The sequence below is a fragment of the Megalops cyprinoides genome, chromosome 14 (assembly GCF_013368585.1).
Source record: "Megalops cyprinoides isolate fMegCyp1 chromosome 14, fMegCyp1.pri, whole genome shotgun sequence".
In the NCBI taxonomy this organism is placed as follows: domain Eukaryota; kingdom Metazoa; phylum Chordata; class Actinopteri; order Elopiformes; family Megalopidae; genus Megalops; species Megalops cyprinoides.
Genome location: NC_050596.1, coordinates 23,799,679 through 23,820,802, shown reverse-complemented (window position 1 = coordinate 23,820,802; position 21,124 = coordinate 23,799,679). Strand labels below are relative to the sequence as shown.

The window sequence follows — 21,124 nt, the reverse complement described above, 5'->3', positions numbered from 1 at the left end:
TTTCAGAATTCACGCCTGGACGTGCTCCCGGAGATGACGGTCTCCCCATATATATGGACCCAAACAGCCCCCACTCCGGTGGTCCTGACAACTGTGATAATTAGTTTTGTTTACATAACGCCTCAATTATTCGCACGTTTCCCCTGTGTGGGAGACTTAAGCAAATTTTAATTTCATTTCATCTCAGGCTATCAGACACAAATGAATGTACTCAGTCTTAGAAGGCCTCAGCGGCTGAATACCAATGGCTCCCCCCCTCCTCACTCCGACGGCGCCTCAGAATCATAATTACCGCCGACTAATTGACTTACTCCGCTGTCTGCTGAAGTTGGTCAATACTTCAGCGCAGAGAAGAGTGTGATGTGCCTGCATATCAGCGAGACTTGGGTCCTTGTCACATTATCAGCGACGCTCATCTGACACGTGCCCCCGTCAGCGCTCTTCGCTTGGTACAGTCCTGCCCGGGAGAGGCCTTTGTCCATCCCTTAACTGTCAAACAGACGGAAACACACACACACACACACATAAAACGGCTGTAGGCCCATTGTGTGAATCCTGCATTGTTCTGTACCCGTTCGCAGCGATAATCTTCAGAAGCAAATGGATTTTTCACAGTGGGGGAAAAATGGGCAAGCAGATGTCCACTGAGGTGCCCCCCGGCCCAGTGCCGCAGGCTACGGAGCTGCTCAAATGAAACGACAGGGGAATGGAAACGACTGCCTTTATGTTACAGAAAAAGAGCCGTGAAGCAAATGCTGTCATTTATGGGAAGGAGCATTAACAAAGGAGAGCATTTGGTGCATGGTCTGAAAATGGGTCTCAGATCGGATTTTTCCTCTCCGGTGTGGCCACTAGAAAAGGGCCTTTTGAACAGTGTTTTAAAGTCTCTCTGACATGTTTTGTCCTGCCTCACTTGCAAGCGGGTATGTGGATGTGTCTGTAGAGAGCAGAACACATGATTGCATACAGAGAGATGTGTAAATGTGCCAGCAGAGACCCTGGAAGGAGTGCTGACTGTTACTTTTGTCTCCCCTGTGGAACTGTGTGTCTTTCTGTGTGTGCATTTGTGTGTGCACGTGTGCATGCGTGTGTGCATGTGTGTGTGTGTGTGTGTGTGTGTGTGTCTCCAGTCAAAGGCGCCTGGTCCTGCTGGTCCCCCTGGTCCCAGTGTTCGGTCACCTGTGGAGGGGGCCACTACCAACGCACCCGCAGCTGCAACAACCCCGCCCCAGCCGACGGAGGGGACATCTGTATCGGCCTGCACACGGAGGAGGCCCTGTGCAACACACATCCATGCGAGGGTAAGACACACACAAATGAGCCAATGGCCACACACACCCCATCCTCACAAGCGAAACAGCCTTTGTGTGTCTTGTGCTGTTTCAAACCCCAAACCATCAATGGGATCAGCTAAAAAAAAAACTAGCAGCGTCACCTACTAGCATCCATACCAGCTATGGCTTTTTGCAGGCAAGCAAGGGTGTTATCGCAGAGTCAAAAATAAGGCCACGCCCCTACATTGGCCCAGCAGTCATCTGGTTGATTGATTTTGGCTTTCATTTTGATTTCAACACATCGCATTTCATTGGTCCGTCACAAGCTGATGAAAAGTATAGGGGGTTCATTATGGAGATGAAGTTGACCTGTCACTCTTTCTCATACTGAGAATGAGGAAGATTTCATCTGCTGCAACTGTTTTATTTTTCGAAAAATGTCTGTTACTGCCTCGCTCACATTTGGTTGAGACCGTGTTTTCAACAACAGGGTGCCAGCCTGTGTGTTACTGCAGCCGTTTCTGCATAGCTACAGATCTGTCACCGTAAAGGCTGATCAATGGCCAGTCGATACATCACTACAGTCTCATCGTTTCTTTTGGCTGGGAAGAAGAGTGCATGCTGGGAAACACATCCACTGTGTTTCTGTACTTATGACCAGAGTGAAAGCAGGGAATAGTTTGTCTTGTAATTCAGTAATATGCGATATCATGATATGTATGACATGGGTGTCGGTGTTTTCCCCTGCATGGGGTCTGTACATCATCTTTCCAAAAAGAAGCTCAAATATTTATGCAGCCAGCTAATCCTGGACCTCTCTGAAAGTTTCAGCTTCCCCCCCAAAGCCCCAAATTTAATGAGAGCACTTTTGCACACAGTACCCAAAGTTTTTTTTTTTTATTTGCCTCCTAATCCATGCTTAATATTCTTAAATACCACACTGTATATTTTTACTCCTCTGCGGTAGAAACGGCTGTAAAAATGAAAGCCCTCAAAAGTAGGAATAACTTGGCAAAGCACTCAAAAGCTATTATTCATGGGGGAATTAATTCCAAGTCGTAATAATAATAGGCCACAAGGGATTGGATTTTTCTTGTGTGTGTTTGCTTTGAATGCAAATGGCCTGATTTCATCAGGTTAATGCTTACTTGCAGTGTAAAACTACCTGTTAGGCAGTCAGCAGGGATCGAAGGCCGATATGCTAATGTCCAATGTTCCCCCTTCATCTCTCAGCACGGTTAGCATTGGACAGGCGATTGGTCATCCACACTCCTGGCAGAACACTTCTGATTAAAATGACTTGTAGCTTATCAGTCAAATCCCACTGTGTCCACTTGCTCAATCAGTCTGCATTGTGCGGGTCTTTAGAAATCATTTGATTAGGATGTCAGATGGAATGGATGGCCGGGGAAAGACCCGCAGGGGCAGGCATAAAGTTAAAGAGTAACTGTAGTTCATCAATGCCACGCTTCTCTTTTTTTCCCGAATATATTGAGCAAGCACTTCAGTCAAGTGAATCGGAGACCAAATCTGTTGAGCTTTATGGAGCAATTAACAAGACCGCTTAGCCATGTCGTTAAACACATGAGTGATTTAATGCGTGTATATCAGGATGGAGAGACGGGTTGTCATGAGGGTGGAATGTAGGCAGCGTGACTCAGACCTGGCTGCTCCGACACCCCCTCCCTGACCGCTTTGCCTCTTCCCCGCGGCTGCCCCTTAGCAGGTGGCTGGACAGCCTGGTCCGAGTGGAGCCCCTGCGATGATGCCGGGCTGCAGGTACGCAGCCGGACCTGTGAGGACCCCGAAGAGGGCCCCGGTCCCAGCCCCGGCCCAAACCCCTGCCCCGGAAACAGCACCGAGCACAGGGACTGCCTGCTGGATGAGATCCCAGGTGACCCCTCCCAAATCCCCCCTCCTCCCTGCTCCCTCCCGCCACACAGACACACACACACGTCACAGCAAACAATCAGGTTAGTCAGACAGCAAGTTAAAAGCTTGTGTCTCACTGCTTGAGCAATCGGAGACAGTTTGTTCTGTGGCAGTGGGGATTACACAGGAAAGAAGTTTTATTAATGTCAGTGGTAGACCACTGTCATCAGTGAATAACTGATTTATGATTCTAACAAGCTACAAGTATATATTTTACCTGGCTGAATATAATCAGACAGATGAAAGATATTTACTGGGAGGAATAAGTACGTCTTAGTGCGGACCTTTCCCCAAGAATAACCATTTACATTTCTGCTTTTCATACCTGTTGATTGTCTGCCATCTCATTAAAGAACTTTGTAACCTCTAAAACTTTCCCTGATTGGCTGGTCCTGTTGGTGGGTGGGAGTGGCAAGGTACATGTCTGTGAAAGGGAATTCAGTGGAAACATGAATGGGAACATTGACAGATTTTTCCTTTGAAGATCTATCTCTTACTGGTTCCAGTTTTTATAAGTGGAAAAGGGACTATTCAAGCCAAGGAGTTAATCTTTCACAGGAAAACCATACTGTTGCTTGTTAACCACTCATAACCACGAGTTATGTCTGTGTCAACATCTGGATTATTAAACACTCATATTTAAATTCTGTTTATAAGACCCATAATATATACAGTCAACATTAAGTGTGTAATTGCAATTACACACAATAGAAATGTGGTTTTTACTTGTTAGTAGACAGATTCAATCATGTTAAAACACCAAAAGACATGAAATCACAGACATTTTTAGAGTGCAACCAAGAGTGCAACCTTAAGGTCACAGAAAATTAAGAGACTTGGAGATAATTTCCTGATACCAATTAATAACATGCATGAGTAGTATAATTAAATTAATACTATAATTAAAACTGCCCCACTTCTGCTGGTGATTTTGAGTTCCTGTGGAGCTGTGTGTCAAGAGAGGCCTCGCTGACACGGGCACATACGGCTGGTCCTCTGTGGTAATTGCCTTGCCACTGAGCACTGCCTCTCCTTTGAAACCCTGTTTCCAGTGAACAGAGAAAGGAAACTGACACCTGCAGAGATATCTGCCCTATTCTCCCATCGGGATCCTCCAAGAGTCCTCAGAGCCGAGCGCTTTGAATGGCGAGCTCCGACCGGCTTGTTCTACTGTTCTTTTATTTATTTATTTTTTTTTTTACTCCTGTTTGCGGTTTCCTGTATATACTAATTCTGTATCAGCCCTGTGGTGTTTTACACAAAAGGAGGAAAGATTCTTGTTTTCGGAGGAGATGAAAAGAATCAATCTCGGACACGTCTCCAGCAGGGATGTAGCACTTCTGAGCTTAATGGTAACGGACTCTTCTCTTCTTGCCTCTGCAGTGATTCTTCCTGCCTCTGGCTTCGACAAGGACCAGCACTGTGGGGGTAAGTGGATTATCGCCCCCTCCCCTTGTCCCCTCGTCCCCTTTCGTTCTCCTTAGACGCGCTGCGTTTTGAATACCCCCCCGTCGTCCCCTCCATTTCATGTGGACCCCGGGTGGTGACAGGGACATGTTGTTCCTCCTCTCTTCATCCTTGATCAAAGCAGGGGCCAGTAGGAGGAAGCTCCCAAAACCACTCTCCACATGTTTGTGTACTCCCTACCCATCGCGCCCATGCAGAATAGAGGGCCATGCGGCTCATCGTTGTCCACAAATGTCAAAGGCAACAAAATCCTGCATTTTCTATTGCACAAGCACAAGGGACAATTTTAAGTGGCAAGCAGCAAGGAGCTTGTTACCCAGGGTTCCTCTGGAGCAGAGGGGGGTCTGTACTGCCCACCCCTACTCTCAACCCCCAATTAGAGCTGTCTAGCTCAACACAGTTGAGAAGCAGTTGCTCTTCTCTCATTAACCCTGGTCATTAAAGCACAGGCCAGGAAGAAGACAGTTCACAGGCATAGAGGACAGAGCCTACCACAATACCACTCCTTACTCCCCTGCTATTGTCTTGTAGCCGTTATGGTGAAAATTGATAAAATGCAAAAGCGCGCTGTGCTGTACGGTGGTGGGGCATCGTGGGGTTTCTTGGCACTGGGAGAGAAAATGGAGAGACTGTATCACTGTTTGAAGTGTCAATTGAATGTATCGTTCTTCCCGTTGCTCCTCTTCCTCACCCTCTCCAGGCTTCACGCTGATCCACCTGATTGCCACAGGCGTGTCCTGCTTCTTCGGAGCCGGGCTGCTGACCTTCCTGGTGTACGCCTACTGCCAGAGGTTCCACAAGCCCTCGCAGGAGTCGGCCGTCATTCACCCCACCACGCCCAACCACCTCAACTACAAGGGCAACACCACGCCAAAGAACGAGAAGTACACCCCCATGGAGTTCAAGGTGCGGCGGGCCTCGTCTTCCTGGGTTTTAAATGTCTTGCCTAAAGCTGTTGATTCCCTGAATCTGTGGTTGCAAAATCGCATGTGACCTGAACAGCTTTCATTTGAAACTCAGCTAGTGTTTAAAAACCAGTGTTTCATTCCTTTACAACTATTGATAACTAAGGTTTAATAACCATGTGGTGCAAATGGCATGGTCAAGGACACCAAATACAGAATGCGGATGACAGAATTCACAAACATGATGTCAGTAAACAGCTAGACAACCAGCCTTTCATAAGTGGAGTTTCCCCAGACCTCATCCCTATCCCCTTTCGGCGTTTATTTAAGAGTCTTTTTAGACAGCACTGGAATAACGCTATTGCTATATTGTGGGAGAAGTGCTGCCTTTGAATGGGATGATTAGTGTGTTAGATTCGGCCAGGTTCTCTCAGGAAATGGATATGCATTGAAGGGATGGTGCTGAAAGATCTCTGCATGCTGTATATTTTGTTAGGTGTGTTGTGGAGCAGCTTGTATCCCCTCCCCCTCACACTGATTCTATCCCAAAAAGACCCTGGCAGTGAGTCAGTCTTTATTAATGGAGTTCATTAAGCCGTTTAAGTATCAGCTGGTTGCAGAACTCCCACAGCTGTTTATGACTGATAGTGTAGCCTGCCCATCTAGCCCATGCCTGGCCGGTTTCTCTCACTCTGTCCTTCCTCTGACGCCTGTGTGTCTGTCTCCATGGCTGTCGTCAGTCGGAGTGCACAGATTGGTCTTTCTAACCCCAGTGGAGATGTTGGGTTTACATCCAGATAACCAAACCAAACCAGTCTATTACTGTTCAGAGAGTACTTTTTTTTAATGAAGTTGGTCAGATGATACTGGGTGTGTCAGCGGGTGTGTCCAAGGAAGGAGACTTGGAGGGCATTGGTCACCAGATGGCTGGATGACATGACATGACGGAGAGACGATTGTGACTGGCATAATGAGGAACATCAGGGAAGAAGACGGCTTTAATTAAAATAAAGCGGTGTATGATTTCACACATTAGCCGAGGAACCTCAGTGGAATCTGTGATGAACCGCAGCTGTCTGTGTGCAGCCTAGGCAATAATGGGGGTCAAGGTGGAGGGCCGTCAGAACACCTAATGAGAAATGTCCGCTTGGTGTCCTGTGACATTGGAAGAAGTGTGCGTGTGTGTGCGCGCGTGTGTGTGCACGTTTGTCTTCCCTATGGAGAGATTTAGTGCTTGTCCCAGTGGTACTGCATTAATATGTTTGTCATCCCGTACATTACATTATTTATTAGCCTAGCAAATGGCAGTGATTTACAGAGCCTTACGACTGTACATTTTACACAAACCATATATCTCATTTGCACAGCAGGGTGTCTAGTGGAGAAATGAGGGTACAGGATTCTGCTTAAAAGCTTACCAGTGCCTCCCCAAGGCTTTGAACCAATGACCAATGGTGCTATAGCAGCTTCTCGTCGTACTGCCCGGTGTAACGTGATTCCTCTCATCGCCCACAGACGTTAAACAAGAACAACCTGCTCCCGGACGAGAGGACCAACTTCTTCCACTCGCCCCTCCAGCAGACCAACGTCTACACCACCACCTACTACCCTGCCACGCTCAACAAGTATGACTACCGGCCCGACTCCTCCCCCTCCCCCTGCAGGACCTACACACACAGCTGAGGCACGCTACCTGTCCCCCACCCCCCCCAACACCTCGTCGTCACGGTAACAGGACCGGACCCTCCTCCCCCTCTCCCCTCTCTTCTTGTACCCTAATTTTGTGGGGTGTGAGCAAGAGCTTCTCTGGTGCGGACTGCAGGCTTGGCCTGGACTGGGACACCTGGATGAGGGCAGCCCTCACCCCTACACTCCTCCTCACAGAGGAAACAAACCTGACACTTTATTATAATCTTTTTTTTTTTTCTTTCTTTACTTGGTCCTGAACATCTTGGTTTTAAGATGGCACTTTTTAAGGACAATGAGGATAATGTTCCTTGTGGACTGGCATACAGTGACTCACCCCCTCCCCCCATCTCCTTGTCTGTGGAACTGGATCACTGCGGGAGAATCTTCTAACTAAAGTAGGACATGCAAAAACGAAACCTGGTAACCACAGAGAGTAGTGTCAATGCCAAGTGCCACCAGGGCAAAGGTTGTGTGCACACATCTCTGTGAACTGGTCATTTTTGTGTGGAATCTGGTTATCCCCACCCTGGAAATGTTGGTAAATGTAGCCTTTTGAGAAAAGAACAAAATAAATAAATATAAACGTTCATCACACAATAAAAGCCATCACTAAAAAACTATCCTAGCACGTATTGGTATTCCAGCTTTGGTACATGAGAAGGACTAGTCAGGAGCTGAAGAATATGGTGCAGTGGACAGTCTCCCCAGGCTGGGAAGTAACTGCACGCTACAGGAGTGCATTGAATGGGGAAAAGGTTCTTTCCAGGTTTTGACAGGTACGGAGTTGGAACTGCTTGTCTTCCATTCCACTTGATTTCTGAAACCCTATGAGGGAATTTGGCGAATGTCTTGCTTTTCGGTTTTACTCGTGTCATGCCACGCATCTGTTTGGTCCCGGTCATGGTTCCACTCCACTCGGCAGCAGCTTATGAATAATGTATAATCACAGGAATTGTGCCAGTACTGGTTTCTCTTGATTTAGGGAATTAAGGACAAGATTGGGTTAGAGTAAGTTAAGCCCCTCACAAACCTGCACCGAGTGTGTGAACGTGAGAATTGGGGTATCTGTGATCCTCACAGCAGTTGCTGTGGAATATGGAGAGTGCTTTTGAGAAAAGCCCCAGGTGCAAGTATGCGTATGGGGTAGCGATGAAAAGATCAGGGCTGCTGCTTTCTACTTTTCTTTTTTTTTTTGAAGAATAAAGGATTTTTAGTTGGGAAAGCGCGCTGTACTCTCAAAAGGGTACATTCAGCTGAGTACGATCATGATCATATTAAATATGCCCAGTATACAGGCCTGGACTTCTTTGACTTACGGTAGCAACGGTTGGCAGTTCAGGCACTTATTTTTTAAGATTTTGTCAAAGGGAATGTGTTTTAAAGAGGAGTAGGGCAGACTGTAACAGTTGTGTAATACCAGGGTCAAACTTGCAATGGAACAAAACTTAAAATGCAAGAATTCCATGCAACATAAAATACGTCAATCTTAAACGGGCCATGTTTCAACAGCATCACGTTCATTGTCAAGATTCATCTGCAAACAGCAAACAAAGCAAGTAACGGCATGCATAGGCAAATATTTACTCTGTCCGCGTATATGCTACTATGAGAAATGTTGACTGTAAAGTTCAATGGCATCCCCAATGAACAAAACTAAATCATGCTTTTCAGAGTTATTCAATATTTGAAGCAGAGGTTATAAAGAGGGTCATCTTTCTGTGTGTGTGTGTGTGTGTGTGTGTGTGTGTGTGTGTGTGCGGTGTCTGTATGTTAGGATGAGGGTGGAGGGGTTGTGGAGTGTTCTTTTGTATATGGAGAGTGCTTTCTCACATGCACCTCCTGTAAAATATTTTGGAAACATTAAAGGGGAATGCATTTCTGTCACTCGTCAGTGAAATCACAGCCACCTTTGTGTGCACACCGTCGATGCACTATGTGTTTTGCCATGTGTGTAAAAAAAAAAAATCATTATAAGCTATTGGGATGAAAACGGTCATGAACAATATGCTAATAATTTATACTGAATCTTGGGATCTAATGGGCATTTGATTACTTTTTTTTTTTTTTTTTTTTTACCATGCCTGTCCATTGAACGCAAAGCCGGAAGCATTTCCAGTTCAGCTAAGCTTGAGAGTTCTATCTGTACATAGGAAACCCTGTTCAATGACAATTTAATGAAATCTAAAGTTAGTGTAATGTAAATGTATATTGTATAGCTAACACTGTTTTTAAAAAGCCTTATAGTTGTAAAAAGCGCAGACGTTATGTAAATACCAACCATAGAGATTGTGAGGGATGGAGTTTGTCAGTGCTTCACTCTGTATTGCAGCACGGTCCAAAGGGCAGTAGCAGGAGGGCGAGAGGCGAATCGCTACGTCCAGATCTTCAGAATCCGTTTAACACCAGTGTCAATTTATCATTGTCTGTTTCACCTTTAAATTGATTCAGTTTTTTTAGTAAAGTAGTTGTACTGTCATGCTGTTAACTATGGTAATTATAATAAACTCAAGCTCCCACCCAGATTCCTCCTCGTCGGTTCAGAAAACATCTTCACACATACCAGCACAGGACTTTTGACATTTTATTTTATTATTTTTTTGTCCAATCAGCTGTCACATCAGAGTCTGCAGATGTAACGTTCACTCCATTTCTGTTCTATGAGATTTCAATTCATGCCTGAAGGGCTCAAGAGCTGAATTGGAAGTTGTGTTTAAATTTGAAGTTTAAACAGAACACTGTTAAAAAAAAAAAAAACACCAATCACAAGCAGTGTTTCTCCAGCTAGATTGGAGTTTGATCTTAAGTACAACTCAGCCTTGCCTGAGTGACTTTTGAATGACTCTCCTGCTCTCATTTCCCATCTCCCCAGCACCTGACTGGGCTCCTTGAGTAGTTATGATATGCTGCCCTCGCTGCTGATTGGTTATTATTGGTAACCTGACACCTTTGCCCAGTGATTATCTGTGATTGGACGTGCTGCCGTCACATTGCCGAGCTCCATCCCGAAGGCTCGGGGCCCTTCTATGCAATTGACCTGGTGGTACTGTTAGATGCGTGATCTAGACTGTAATCACTGCCTTTTAGACACTGTGAATTTTTGGTACTCTATATTTTTGTATATTGTACATTGTAAAGAATAATAAACCAGAACCCTGATGCCAACCGATGCCACGCCTTCACTGCTCTGTTGTCTCCATGTGTGTTAGAGACCTTTACCCCCTCAGGGTCTTTCAGTCTACTCCATTGTATTTGTGTATTCACCAATATACTAAAAGGATTGCGGGTATCTAAGGCACTGTCTTCAGAGCCCTCGTCATACTTGCTCATACTTTTTCCCCATTTGTTTATGCCACAACTTGCTGCGTCTGCACTGGTTTGAATGATGTCAGGGTGTCATAACATTGTGCTGACGGGACACGCATTGACCCTCCTCGTTAATGTACCCTGTGAAACGGGATTCTTCCCAGGTGATGTATGGAGGTTGTTTCTCCCGTCCTTGCGTTCATCCATGGTTCAACTGAATCCTTGGCCCCGCTCCAGGGGTAGTCTTTCTAGAGGCCTGCAGTGAAATCAGAGGAATTTCAGACCGGAGAAACTGTCATCGGAGTTCAACCTATTCAGGTGGAGGGGGATTTGTGGGCCCTGAGAAGGCAAGAATGACACACGCTTGATCATTTCATGTACAGAATTTTGGTAGGACCATTCCCACCGAAAAAAAAAAAATAAAATAAGGAAAAGAAGTCTCAACAGAGGGAAATGTCTCAGAGGAGGATGTAGAAATCGATCGACCGCTGTTAACGTGTGACACGTGCGTCCCGAAACGAGGCGGATTGATTATCGACAGAGACCGGAGACAGCAGGAGTGACACGCGTGTGTGTATGTGCGTGTGCACCGCTCCTCTCTCTCCGGCTCCACCGTGAATCAATGCGACGGGGTCCGCGCGCACAAAAGAACAGGCTGTCAGCGGTGCTTCATCACCGAGGCGGCGCGGGCGCTGTTTTAACAGGCGCTGGCGGATCTCATCCCTTCTCGCAGAACAGCGTTGGCCTTTACCTGACTCAACATGTTTCTCTCAGATGCACGGTTTGCTTCAGTCACGGTTCCTTACAGTATAACTCTGCCTGGCTTTAGTGCAGCGTCTTTCAAGCTGTTGGCACAGGTAGATGTAAATATCGGGAACAATAGTGTTATGGCAGATTTTATTGAGCAGGTTGCTATTGTTGCTGTTATTATGCTTACCTATGACAACTTGTTAGGATTTCAGAACTTCCAGCTGTCCATATATCCAGCAAAGTGATATGAGTTAAATACCTTATTCAAGTGTTCTGCCTTGGATTTCATCCTCCCACCTCCTGCCAGTTGTTTATTCATTTATTTGTTTTTTTGCAAAAAGTTTAGATGTATTCATGTGTCCAAGTGTAAAAATGAAAGAAAACCAAATAAATACAAACAAAATACCCCAGTAAGATAGGTGCTATTATGTAAAGCCTTACAACAGCATGGTTTAAGACTGTTCAAACTGTGAATTTAAATTGGATGCTAGCAGCGATTTTATATTAATATGTGCCAGTATGGGAATGCATAAGATTGGCATGTATGAAGGAGCAAAAAAAGATAAATTATGTATAAGAAGAATGTATAATAATTGAAGGAAGCTTGTGTGTCTTTGTTCTGTACTGTAATTCTCTGACAGGAGATTCACCTCCCAACTGCACCTGCAGGGATTACTCGAAATGCTGTCAGTGCTTACAGTACGATTCCACAGACTGGGGCTTTCACACCAAACCAGCCATTTCCTCTCTGAGGCGTCTCTCAGGCAGAGCTGCACCTCGCTGAACACTGTTTTTTAAGACTCTTACCAGGAATGCATCCTTAATCGCGTATAGGAAGGTGTGGGAGGCAGAAAGTTCCGGATATTCTCTTCAGAGGCCTCTCTGCAGAAGAGGGAGGGGGGGGGCTACCTACGCGCACATCGGCACGGTGGGGGGGTGTCCTCGTGCTCCAAAATCCTGAAAACACAGCCAGTGCAATTATGTAAAGGTGTTGAAAATTGACTTAGTGGGCAAGTGCATAGGAGTGTTAGCCTCATGGCATTTATTGTCAGGTTGGCATGGCCCCCCCCCCCCCCCCCCCCCCCCCGCCCCCCCGCCCCCGCCCCCGCCCCCGCCCCATGCTACTGGAAAACAGAGATAGAGGAGAGGAGATAAAGAGGGAAAGCGTAATGCCCTGGGGAGTCAGAGACCTGTCACTCTACCACAGCTTATATATATATACAAATGGGAAGTCTTCCCTGGGTTTTATCTATCTATCTATCTATCTAGTTATCTATCTAATGGCTCTGTTCCTGCTACACAACTGAACAGTTTACAGGCCTGCCCAGAATCCATCCGTCTGCATAGCATGGCCAAGCCAAGTGGCAACCCCAGCTGTCAAAAACCCACTGCTGCTGGTGAACTTTGGTTTGGGGGCAGTGTTACCCGACCCCCAGTCATCACCCCCCCCCGGGACTGACACTCCAGCACTGACCCTCAACTCTGTGGGTTCTCAGACGCTCCCTTTGCCAAAAAACTGCTTCCCTCCCTTCCCCCCCTCCCTGCCGTACTCTTCTTCCCTGCAGTGGCATTGTGCAGATCTGTCATGTGCATCTGATTTCCCTGCCCGCAGAATGCCCTCTCATAAATTGTGTAGAGCACTGGGGACCGCACGTCCCACTGGTAAATACTGTGAGGGCTACTGTCAGTTTCAGCATACTGTGAGGGCTACTGTCAGTTTCAGTATTTGATGTTTTGCGCTACTGTGATGTTCCAGAACAAGAAGACATTTTCTTTTTGTTTGCTTCGATGTTTGCATTCAGAACAAGTAGAGACATTTATGTCTACATGTCTGCATGTCTGACATCGCCAGGCACTGATAGCTTTTCAGTTTTCTTAGGCTTCACAGAAGGAGCATTCATGAGGTAGCACTTAGCTGCAAGGATTAGCTATTTCCTGCAGGGTCAATAAATTAAAGTGCAATGTTTCTGACAGAATGGTAATGCAGTGCAACCTTTCCATCCCAGCTCATTAGTGTAATTCTAATTGAGGATTTGCTAATGCTTTGCGAATGCTTTTATTGGCTAACACTGGGTGACAATGAGAAATTTGCAGGGGGAGATGCAGTGGGCAGTGATGTAGGACGCCACTCCAGAAAACATTCTCTTTAATGAAATGGAAAGAAAACAGCCTAATGATATTAAATCAGTATGGACAAAGCGGTGAGTTTTTGAATAAGGGGTTGTGGGAGCAAGTGGAAACTGTCTCCTGGTTAATTACTTTCTTTTTCTTTTTTTTTAAATATGGACACACTGGTAACAGAAAATACAAGTATGTGTGTGTATATATACTCCTCTTGCTTGTAAAAACCAGGTTTTGGCTGCATTATGGATGCCTCTATTATATAACATGGCCAAAAACACACAAATCATAACCCGAAAACACTAAATGTACATTGGAAATTGATATTTCAAAGGGAGACAAGCAACCTAATACAACCTAAGCACTCACCTACTACTTATTAGCGCCTCCCTATGGTCAACTAAGTTTCTTTAAACAACAGAGATTAATTTTATACAAGGTAAAAACAGCACAGGGAAATCTGGACTTTGGTTGGAAAAATTAAGTATCTATGAATAAGCTTTGCAAGACTTTGACTTGACTTCCCAACTAAAACCTCCCTGGGGGAATTACTGACATTTTCCTGGAATTTAAAAATCAATTTCAAGCCCTTATAAGACGTGTGTATTACACTGTAAGGTAGCCTTTCAACATGTACATAAGTAATTGTACTCATAATTCCACTTCACATTATGAATTAATTTACAGTAAAAACAAATAGGAGACCACCAAGCCACAACAAGCCAAAACAAGGCATATGAGAATTCTGACTGAAAATTTTTCATCTATAGGATGAAATATGCATCACGTGGCTCACTCAATCAAAGCAAAGTATTTTAAGTATTTTTTATTTTTTCCAATCACATTTTTGTTAGCACTCACATTTTTACAAATCCTTGCTCAAGAGTACAACAGCAATGTCCTACCTGGAATTCAAGCCCGCTCCCCTTTGGTTTGGAAAAGCAGTTCCATAACCACAATGCCACATCACTCCCCCTTACTCTTTTTGACTTCCTTCTGCCCCCTACATCACCCCCTACCTCACCTCAGTGCTGCTGCGTATTACTTTGTCTTTCCTTGTTCACTTTGTTCGTTTAAACCAAGAGTTAAGTTCTGTGAAGCACTCCACCTCCACAACTTGGAAAGTAGGTGCCCTTTCTTGTAATGTCAGGAAAAAATGGACCACTAACATCTAAGTACAGAGACAGAGTACAATCTCTTCAGTCCCAGAAGTGCAAGACTGAAACCTTCCTTCCATTAAACTTTTCATGTTATTTCAGCAACCTTGCATCATTTTCCATACACTTTCTGCTTGAAACAGTGTTCCTTGGTGCAGGACAGGGAAAAAAGTTAGATATGTGTTCATTCAGGTCTGCATCTGCCATCTACTTTCATGTAAACGGTCTACAAGCCTGCCTCTTCATTCATTTAGTGAAACTAGAGTATATACCGCAGAGCAGGAGCGGGGTAGTGCGTGTGTATATCTGTGTGTGCATGTGTGTTTATCATAACGCGTTTCAAAAGAAAACAAAAATAGATTATGTTGCTAGAAAATACAGGCCATCATCCAAAATTACTCACGAGGGGATCAAAGGCCAGCAAAACACCTGCTAGGCCAGCAAAATACCAGCCGGTACCAATTCTAGTAGATTCTCCTTTAATAAAATCTAATCCCCTCTCACAGAGTTGGCGCCTACTGTAAGAGTAGGTTCCCAATAACGGTTTCCTTGTGGGTGGTTTAGTGCATCCCTCTACAACCTGAGTAAGCCGTGCTTCGCTGTATTAGCCTCCTCCATCTGAAGCAGAACAAGTGGCTTGAGCTGAATCATTTATATGGAGCTGCAGGTCCTAGTTTAAAATGCACCCCGTAGTGTTTTCTTTTCAGCCGGATCAGAACACCCATAGCCAGAGTACTTTGAAAACAGCCAATGCTTGAGCAACAAGAAAAAAAAAACTATTTGCCACATTAAAGTTTAAGAAAAAAGAAAAGCTTTTAACCCACATGGCAACAGGAAATACTGTCAATCTGCGTAGCCTGTTCATGCGCCAAGAGGCTTTTAAGCAATTTCCTTGTCATGTTTATTCGAAACGTTTCATTCGCAGCGCTTGCAGAAACCAAACACTTGGCTTTGCGTCTGTAATTTGTTCCTCCTAATCAAAACAGACTGCAAAATATTTATACTCACTCCTGGTCTACCAAGATATATGCATGAAGGATAATGTATTTTAACATTATGAACATAAATCATGTGTGAAACACAACTGTTGTTTACGTGGATGATTAGATTCCATTGAAAAAAAAAATTTTCAAATACACACACAATAGATAGATAGATAGATAAATAAAAACTAATTGAACTATTCTACACAGCATGGGTTGAGCCAGTCTCATTTACAATACAGCATAAACTTATCATCTATTGAATTTGACAAATCCAAATCCAAAGTTCCGATTCCACTCAGCTATGGATATCACCATATATTTACCGGCATTTTTTTTTTCCACAGCCACAAAGCTCATGTTTGAGAATGGAAAGAATTATGATTTATCAATCATAATTATCAAAAGAAGAATGAACACATTTTGAAATGTGTTTAAATTTGTTTTGAACATGGTTTTCTAACAAGCTGCTATGTTGCTTTTCCACTTAAATCAGAGGAAACCATCTATTTCCTCCCAGATGTTGTATGTTATGGAGGTGCTGCACTAAAAGCAGATCAAAGGAATTTCATACCCAGCCTGAGTCTGAGTGATGCACTCATTTATTTGGCAGAGATATGGTGATAATGTAAGGGTAGTCAGGCATTAAGTTGTTTCTGAAAAATAACTACCTTGATTTCATTAAATCGTAAGTCTGTTAAACAAACAGGTCTTTCTCTGAGGTGATGGGACATCCAAGATATCAATTTCTTAATTCTATTTCTGGGATCTACTCTTAGTGCTGACACTTTACATAATCCCACGCGTCTTAAATCCACTTAACTAACGGGCACAGTAATGATCTACTGAACCCACAACTGCAGCGATCGATACCACACGGCCTCTGACATACGAATATTTCCCTCTCCGGTTTGCTCCACTGTCCTCCAGTGGCCCCATAAATCCGCGTTTCGCAGGCTCATCGAATGAACTACACCATGGTCCCATCTCTCAGGAGAGCACTTGTAGGAGAATATACCAGCAGATGGATGTAGGCAGAGATGGTTAAGATTATCTCCTTGTGTTTCTTCAGAGAGCTCAATGAGGGACAACAGAAAGAGGGAAAGGGGGGGGGGCTGAGATTTTTATCTCCCCTTGTACAGGGTAAGCCCTAATCGGAGCCGTTTTGAAATCCGTGAAAATGAAGCCTGGCTGTATTAAAGTGGAAAGTCAGAGGAGATGTCCGAGACAACTCATTCCATACATCCCAACTCCTCACTCCCCCAGGTATGATGATTATCTGTGCTGTGACATATTGCCCCTCTCCAGTTTAATCAAAACCCAGTTGAAGCCGTGATTAAAGCAGGAGGCTCAGTGATACCTGCTGACCCCTGGGGGTGGAACACAGACCCTCTTTCGCTCTGTCTCTCACACACACACACACACACACACACACACACACACACACACACACACACACGACAGGAAACTGCAGGTTGCTGAGGATGTGCCCCCTCTCTATCCATCTGCTGATTTGGGGTTCTGCGGCAGTGCGGGATCATTATGAGATATGATGAAGGTGCTTCGATCTGGCTCCAGTGGGGTGTGAGACTTGCACCACAAATAATAAACTCCTGGTCGATTACCATAATAAGCGAAGCTGCACTTGAAGCGATATCCATCTGCCCAGCCGACCTGCTATTCCTTGAATCACACAGTCATCCAAATTGCTGCAGTTTTGGGAGCATTAGGCATGCAATGATTTCCTTCTATGTATTTTGACTGCAATAACATCATCAAACACAGCACAAAACTTCCATTTCAGTTTTTGGGGGATTTTTTTTGCCCAGCAGGCTGTAATTATGTAAATTTGGGTGAAATGAGAGGGGAATCAGATGATACAGTATGCATTGGTGTCCTTTTCATCTTACCTTCTGTTATATTAAACTCACCTAATTTATAACTTCCTGTTCTTCCTTTGTAAAAGAGCCTCGTCTCCAAGAAGGTAGTTGGCAGGTGATGCAAAGTCCTTGATGTCACTATCAGGTGCACACCGGTCCACAGCAGCTGTTGTGACAGCAGCGGCCAAGCCTTGTTTCCTCATCACCACGGAGACAGGTTAATGAAGCCCATGACCCATGACTCTCCCCCGTGATATCTCTGCACTTGGGTCCATTCATGCTGACTGCCGTGCTTCGGTGTGCTACCAGCACGAAATAGACCCATCCCCTCCCCACGCCCCACATACAAACACTGAACTCCGTGTCATAAGCTCCAAACAAGACTACCAGGGAACAATGACGAATTTCTCTGGAGTGTCATACAAAAACAATATCTATATGTACATACATAGATTTCAGTTCACCCTTGATGAAATTGGGGGGATGTCAGGACAATTTCACAACCCTCAGTCCACATGCATGGTTCCAGGGATAATTTAAAAACCTGCTTTCATTAACAGTGAAGGGTGGCTGCAGCAGAGGTGTGCGCGGTGATTTAAATAGGAAGTCTGTATGATCAAAGACCACACCGTACTCCTGGCTAGAGTGTTTCCGCTTCTCTGGTTATAATAATTGCTTTTAACTCTCAGGACACGCAGGTTTAGTTAGGACCCGTCTCCCTGCATTAGTTACGTGACTGAACCAAAATCTGCTGCCAGGTTCTTTACCTTTTCCCACTTACTGTTTAAAATGGTGTAATGAATCACATATTGGTGACCAGCCAGGAGGGCATGCATAGGTCTTAGGGATGAGGCTGATATGTAAGATAATCCTTACTTTTCCTGCTCTAGGTTGGCACTTCACTACAGCTCTACATTTCTAATGCAGTGTCTTTTTTTGCCTCTCACCTGCATGTCTTCGATGCACCACTGGACAATTTCAGAAGCAGGGTGCAGAGAGGGCGCGGTGTGGCTTTCCGAGGTCACAGCTGCAGGTGCTGCCGTTCTCACCAAACCATCTGCTAATGTCTTCCCAGCATGCCCCTCAGGCACCCTGGAAGGGCCATCTGTTGCAACTGTGTCTTTCTCAACTTCACATCCATCACTCTTCAGCTACATTTGTAACCTTTTGGGGGGGGGGGGCTCAAGGGTCTCCACTGCAAGGATTACTTGTCAAGTTTAACATTCTGGTATCTGGACACTCTCTGGGCAAATTCCTCAAAATCTCTTCAGATGGATTTTCAATTAATGGCCAACCGTCAAGAGCTTCTAATATTGGTTTCTCTAGACTTGGACTCTGATGAATAGAGTATCCTTTACTATCCAGGAGATAAGTTACAGGCAATAAGCAGGAATAAAGATAATTTTGTTGGATGAGGCATTTAAAATCAGGGAAATATTTATGATAATATTTATAATAATAATATTAATTATTATAAATATTATAATATTATAATAATTAATAATGAATGGTCTAGCATTGAAACAAACCTGTTCTGAAGAGAAATCTCTCAAACTAAACAACTGGCATGATCCATAAAAATACAAGAAAATTTTAAGAGTGAAGGCTGGAATAGAAAACAAATTACAGGTGTAAAAATGTCAAATGGTTTGACAGCAAAACAGATTTACAATGGAAACGGGTATCACAATACATGACTCAAACAGTGCCAGAACAGAAAATCATTCTACAGAGAACAAAGCTAAATGGAAACCACACAATTGCTTGTCACTGAATGAAAACTATTGTTTTGGATGGGCTCCGCTATGGATAAAGCTGCCATTGGAAACAAAGCAAAGTGTCGCTTAGGCAGGCCTCGTTTTACATGTTTACAAGGCGAGTAAAGAATTGTTTTGTGGAGACTTGACACCGCTGTAAAGAAGTTAAACTAGTAACCATTTATAAAAAGTGCTAACACGCTGCATTTCATTTGTGAGGAAACATTGGCTGGATAAATGAAACAATGACACACTATGACTTGACAGAAGTGAGTATTTCAGCATGCGGAGCGCTAATCCATGAAATAAAGGAGGTGCTACAGCATTCTCTGTTGCATTATGGAGAGGGCTCCCAGTGAGCCATATCTTCCAATATAAAGAGAGATATTCTTTAAAAAAAAGTCAGTTGCCTCACTTACTCTGTTTCCGTTATTTAACATGTACGTCCAACTGTAAAGCTGTGTTAAGACAGGAAATCAAGACTTGCAAATGAACTCCAGGGTAAGTATAAGACCCAGCAAACACTTGGTTAATGGTCCACACAAAACTGTTGAAGAAAAGATGTGCAATCTAACCAAAGGCTTTCCCCGGGTTTAATGTTGCTTCTACTTACATATTGTTTAAGGTCTGTCCTGTTCCAAGCAAAAACACATTGAAATCCTGCTTTTTCATTTGAGAAAGGAAGTTTTAAAGAGCTATACATAACAAACCGCCATCACCTGCACTCTGATGCCAGAGCAGTTCCTTCCCTGACCCAATTTCATTGGGCCAGCATGGGAGCCAGGGGTGTGTGACACAAGCATAGTGATTTCAGGGAGCAGTCGCTCAAAGAACAGAATGGGATGACTCATCCATCAGCCAGGACCGAAAGCTGCTGTATGAGTGGGCCAAGGCACAGAGCTGGAACGTTCCTGCATATATGAGCTGTGCTTTTAGACACACACGTCAGCCTGGGAAAGCATACTCTCCGCTCTCATTTATCCATGACCTCATCCACAGCTGGGAACAAGTCTTGTTCACTGTACTCATGGGCCTTTAAATTCACGTGTGGTGGCTATGGTTTGATTTGCTCGCTCGAGAATGAAGGGGTACTGTACTGGGGTTTCCTCCTTGTTGACAAGAAACATTCTTACAACGCTGCAGCAATGCAATCTGGTTCACATACATGTAACATTACAGGAATGTAATGCCTTGGCTAGGTTATTAGTTGTACCTGTAAAGAAAATTGACAAAAAGGTGCTTGGTACACAATGTTCATTTTATTGAGGTGTAACGTTAAGACTTGCAAACTTCTGACACATCTCAAGACTGTGACATCTACACCGAATCCAAACAGATCTTCCATTAGCACTGTAAGAGATCATGAGAAACATGGATGAATCCCAACTGCTCTACTGTACAAAGAAAAACAGCTTTTTCACAGTGTACTGAGATACACAGAATGCACTGTACACGAACGCGGCTTTAAGGAGTTCATCACAGTGTACTGAGATACACAAGGTGCACGGGTCACTATTAAGGCAACGCTTCACAAAGTAAAGATCTCTGTACAAGGAACACAAACGGAAAAAAAGACACGAAACCATCGACCATACAGGTAGCCCCGCCTGTCCCCCAACCCAGCGAAGGGCCAAAGTTGATGAGCAGCGTTATTTTAAAAGCCCTCAGTTATCTGCAGCGAGGGCGAGGCGGGGAGCGAGGTGATACCGGGGAGGGGATGAATGAATCTGGGTCTCAATGGCGCTGGGTGACAGAGGCAGCAGCAGGCGGCCAGCTGGTGTGATCGCTTCCCTGTGCCTCACCGCTGTTAATCACCACAACAGCTCAATCTCACGGAGTGGACCGCCAGGCCCTAGGACAGAATTCACTATCTGTTTCTCCTCTGACACTGCAGGGGCTGGTGATT

General features: G+C 44.6%; 1 protein-coding gene across 4 annotated transcripts in view; it reads left to right on the top strand.

Annotated features, from left to right (window-relative positions):
* sema5ba (sema domain, seven thrombospondin repeats (type 1 and type 1-like), transmembrane domain (TM) and short cytoplasmic domain, (semaphorin) 5Ba) overlaps nt 1-10,427 on the top strand; it is a 107,759-nt gene extending 97,332 nt beyond the window's left edge. For 3 of the 4 annotated variants that reach the window (XM_036545041.1, XM_036545042.1, XM_036545040.1), the window contains exons 18-22: nt 1,131-1,301; nt 2,998-3,168; nt 4,590-4,634; nt 5,374-5,579; nt 7,094-10,427. In XM_036545041.1, the coding sequence (XP_036400934.1) occupies nt 1,131-1,301; nt 2,998-3,168; nt 4,590-4,634; nt 5,374-5,579; nt 7,094-7,261 (761 nt within the window). In that variant the 3' untranslated portion in view covers nt 7,262-10,427. The remainder of the gene's footprint in view (nt 1-1,130; nt 1,302-2,997; nt 3,169-4,589; nt 4,635-5,373; nt 5,580-7,093) is intronic. The other variant, XM_036545043.1, reaches the window with a different exon arrangement.
* Nucleotides 10,428-21,124: the final 10,697 nt, after the last annotated feature.